The following is a 4622-nucleotide window of genomic DNA, read 5'->3' as shown; positions in this document are numbered from 1 at the left end:
AAAAACTCTAAAGAATTAACTGGAAGTTGTTACCATTCCTTGGGCGTGGCGAACGCTCACGATAAATCTTTTTGCTGAAGGAAAAACCAAGGTTAAATCAAACTACAAAACCCATCAAGCATGAGATTTACAGCAATCTAAAAGGGTTACGGGTTCATTTCTTAAACAGTTGAATAATGGTTGCTTCTGGGTATTGACATATTAAGCATGCTGACCCCCTCAGTGCTGTGGGGAGCTAAGGGATGAGCAGCAATGGAGAGATCGCGCTAGTTATCGTTTTTATGTGAATTTCAAAGTCACTTCCAAAAAAGAAGATAAGATAGTAGTTGAGTATTCCAGCCACGGACATGAGGAACAGGAACAAAATTATGCGCTTTCCAAACAAGTAACCGGGAGTGCTGAGGAGACAGAAAGAGGGAGAAAGCAATGAGTAAACATGTATCACCTCACATGAGGAGTCCTCAGTCTCCAAACTCTGCTGTTGAGACCAGCTGAAAGATCTTGGGGGCTGAGAGACAGAGGGGGGCAAATTTCTGCTCTGTCTTATATTGCAAGGCAACTCTGAGCTCTTAAATGCAATTTCTTAGGATCCATTTGGGTCTGGATTTGGTCTGTGCTCAGTGTAGGCTGCTGCTTACAAAAGTGACCATTCAGAGTGACTCGTATGTCTTCTCAGCCATCACAGGCTGTGGGACAACCTTATTGCAGATGTGTGCAATAAGCTTTATTAATATAAAAGGATAACCTTGTCCAGATAGCAGCACAAATACGCCAGTGTGTGCATTTGCAGAGGCTGTGAGCAGGAGCTGCGGAAGCAGCCGCTCTGTTCCTGCAGCTCCCATGCCCACAATGCCGCAACCACACCCCGGATTTTTAAAAAAGGCTCTGCATGTCCTTACCTCTGAGTCCTTTCCCCAAGGTAGCCCACAAAGTACTTCTGCCTCACAAACAAGTACATCAGGCCGGCAAAGGCAGCAGGAGCTGGGTAAAGAGTAAAATGAGGTGTTACAAACACCATGCCAGGTCTCACTGTATGCCCCGTCCCCATCTGCTGCCTTGGCTGGTCTGGGAAATGGGAACCTGCAGCCTTGGGCTATGGGACGAGCCTTGGAAACAAGACAGAGGCCTTCATATGGGAAAAAAGGCACTTGCCTTGCCCTCACACCAGTGTTTCTGAAGACTCTGTGGGTGTAATCCTGCCCACAGCTGTGCCCGCTGCAGAAACCCAGTGAGGGTCATGCTGAGCTCAGGAGGGAGGGTGCTGGCTCAGGCACTGCTTTCACCAGAAATAAAAGGTATCCAATAGATGCACTTCTCTAGGAGCAGATGGAGAACTGTACTATGGTCCAATACTTGTTTCTGAGCACATAAAAAGGGGCTTCGGCTTTTCCTCTTTACCCCCTAATTCTAGCTTTCCCCACACCTGCAGGCAAAAGCCCCTCTTCTGGTCAAGAAGACCCCCTCTCTTGCACAAAGAATTGCCATGGACCCAAGGGAAATACTCATCTTAACTTTAGGACAACTCAAATTGGATTCGATATTTGGAAATGCAGGTAAATACTGCTAGGCTGGCCTCAGAGCTGGGAAGGGCCAGCAGCTCTGGCAATTTAATCAAATGAGCCCATTTCCAGTCCCAAGTGTAAATAACATGGCGTCCAGCATCCAAGTACTAAGCCCTCCACCCAAAACAGAGGCTTCTCATCCTTATTGCTTATATGGGAAATGTCCCTGGCCCAGACAGTCCTGAACAGTGTCTGGGAACACATCTGTTGGCGTAAACCATGCCATGGCGTGTGCTGCTAAATTAAAATGTGTAGCTGCAGGATAGCGGGGTGAAACTGATTCCCAGGGAGGATTTGGTCCCTTGAAGCGTAACCTCCAATGTATTCACCACCCCTTGCTGAAAGCGGTGCAAGGTTGAAGAGGGGAAAGAAGCTGTGTGTTACCTTGGCTGCAGAGGAGGCCAGCACACCAAAGCACGGCCAGAAACGTCGGGTACGCATGTCCACAGTTCTGGCTAGAAAGGAATTTGTCAGAGAGAAATCAGAACAAGGGGGAAAATAGAAACAAAATCCATGTGTTTCATCAGCAAAGTATGGTGGGGGGTGAATTTGGGCTGCACAAATGCTGCTGTGGGTGGGCTTTTACCCTAGAGCAGCGAGAGGCCCTTGCACTGCCTGGAGCAAGCCGCAGCCAAGGCCTGCTGGCGTCTCCCTGCCCGAACACAGCGGCCGCCTCGCCCAGGTCTGCTTCCCTGTTTCCTGACTGGGATAAAGGATGCCTTTGTCCTGTCTGAGGAAGAAAACAAACTGCCTTGCGCACACGCCTGGCACCTGTGAAAGCTGCTTTCCTCCTCTAACCTGTCTGATCATGGCATGTGGAAAATAGATGCTGTGTGCTTTTCTGGGTTGGAAAATCCTTGTAATTAAGTCATATTAATCAAGTCATTGCCATTGAAAGCTGCGGGAAACCAACAAAAGGAAAATCACACAGCAAATGGGAGTGTCTGACAGGGCTAATGTGTCTCTTTGCAGGGGAATGGGAATGATTTCCAGCTGCCTCCTTCAGCTGGGAATGCTTTCCAAGAGGGAAGCACTCTGCCCTTGGCAGACGTTGCACACCTGTGAAGGGCAGTGCTTGGACATCCCATCCAGTTTCAAACACACTGTCAGTACTTCATGGGTAATAAAAAATATTTTATGTTCTTTTCACTTCTGGGTTGGAACTAATCTTCCCCTCCGGGTTGGAACTAATCTTCCCCTCTGTTCTCTCTGAAGGGATGTCAAAGGCAAGAGGATCCTCCTGGTGGAGAAGCAGAGTGCTGTGTGCCAAGGGAGCCACCTGGGGACTGAGGGGTTTGTGCGAGCTCTGCCACCAACCCACTCCTCAGCAAGCCAGCGTCTCTCCGCTGACTCTTTCCTTTTGAGCTGCAGTGCCCTTGGGATGCCGCCTGTGCTTGTATCATACTGCCAGCGTTAGCTACTGCTGGGCAAATGGGATCCCAAATGAAAGGGCTGCTGGTCCAATATAAATACAGCAGCCAGTGTACAGAAAGGAGCTGGGTTCACCAATACACATACAGGAAAACCACAGGTCTAAACATCACAGACATGCATGGAGCAGTGAGGCTGCAGAGCAAAGCCTTCATCTGAGGGCATTTTGAGCCCAATTCTGGACCCCAAAAGAGTTTCAATTATAACCTAATGAAGAAAGAGACAAACCCTGCTCTGCCCTCAGCGGCTCCTCAGGGCTTGCCTACTCACTTGGCAGTGTAGACTCGATCGAAGGCGGAGGATCCCAGCCGCTGGAACCCCTTGCCATTGCAGTGTTTGCTTTCATGTTCCAGTTTGCTAGCAAAAAAAGCTGTTGAAGAAAAAAAACACAGAGTATTCCATCTGAGATATAATTTGGAGATATTGCAAAAGCCAGGCTTTGTGGGCTCAGCTCTGTTCTCATGAGCATCCAGTCTGGATGGCAGGAGAGGATGTGGATGTGTGGAGGTGCAGGATGTGGCCAGTGTGCTCTCTGTCACCGTGGTATAACCAGACCCTCTGTGCAAGGGCACACTGCGATGTGACCTCAGATGTCCTCACGTGTTCATACCTGACTGGCAGCAGGTTCTCACCTCTGAGCCCTGCTTTGTCCCTTCACTGCACTTCTGGCAGCCCACACCTCTGTCTGCTGCAGAAATACAGCACAGACTCCCTCCTTGGTACGCCCAGTGGGAAAGAATCTTTCTAGACAAAGCCACCAAAACTCAATTCTCGCTCTCTAGTAGAGCAGGGAGTTGAGGGAGACTTTTCTCTTTTAGTGATACCCATTTGCTAAATCAGGGACATCCTGCAGGACTGGTTCCTTTTCCAGAAATGCCTACTGAAAACCTGGTCCTGGTGGCATATGGCTATGTGTCCATATTGTGCGTATCCTCCTATTAAGCAATAGCATTGTGTCAAGGTGTTAGCCACTGCAAAAATGCAGCACCTCAAGATAATGTGTCATGCACTTGACAAACACGTTTTATCCGATGACACTAAAGCAGAGACCATCCATCATGTGTCTAAATGCACCAGACAGAGCCCTGACAGGCTACAAGCTGCAAGCTTTTAAACTGCGCAGTCCACCTCAGCGTACCTGAATCACTATATGGTTTAGAGTATTAGCCAAAGAGATCTATAAAAGATAACTCATCAGGAAAGATATTATTATAACAATAGAACTATAACTTGATAAACTTCAGGATTTCATCCCTGGAATTTGAAGAGTTCCCTTTTATTTTCCCTTACTGATGTTATAAGTAGCTCTTCTGTACTTCCATTGCCTTTCCTAAAAGCTATTGAGTTTTTGCCTTCCGGTACTGAGTGACTCCCCGTGTACATATGGCCTTACTCCAGAAAAACCCACAATGCTTTAAGCCAGCGTCCCCGCTCTGGGCCAGGCTGCAGACCCTCCCACCGCCACTGGTGTGGTGCGCTGGACAGTCCTGGAGGACCTAGCCCTGAGGGACCCAGAGCAGACAGCACAGCCACCAAGAGCTCCCAGTGCCTCCATCTGCAAGCCACTCCAGCCTTTGGCATGGGGTCGCTAACCTGGCTGCAGGACAGCCAAGCGATCAGGCCCAGTCA

The 4622-nt window shown here is 48.8% G+C and overlaps 1 protein-coding gene across 1 annotated transcript; it reads right to left on the bottom strand.

The window, feature by feature from the left end:
- Nucleotides 1-235: 235 nt before the first annotated feature.
- On the bottom strand, nucleotides 236-3363 carry ALOX5AP (arachidonate 5-lipoxygenase-activating protein; the record flags this gene model as incomplete). Its single annotated transcript, XM_010187269.1, has 4 exons — nucleotides 236-398; nucleotides 900-981; nucleotides 1947-2017; nucleotides 3264-3363. Coding segments are annotated over 4 exons (416 nt in total), but the record flags the coding sequence as incomplete, so codon positions are not given.
- Nucleotides 3364-4622: the final 1259 nt, after the last annotated feature.

This window comes from Mesitornis unicolor, unplaced genomic scaffold (genome assembly GCF_000695765.1).
Source record: "Mesitornis unicolor isolate BGI_N332 unplaced genomic scaffold, ASM69576v1 scaffold5766, whole genome shotgun sequence".
Classification (NCBI taxonomy): Eukaryota; Metazoa; Chordata; class Aves; order Mesitornithiformes; family Mesitornithidae; genus Mesitornis; species Mesitornis unicolor.
This window is presented reverse-complemented; position numbering and strand designations above follow the sequence as displayed.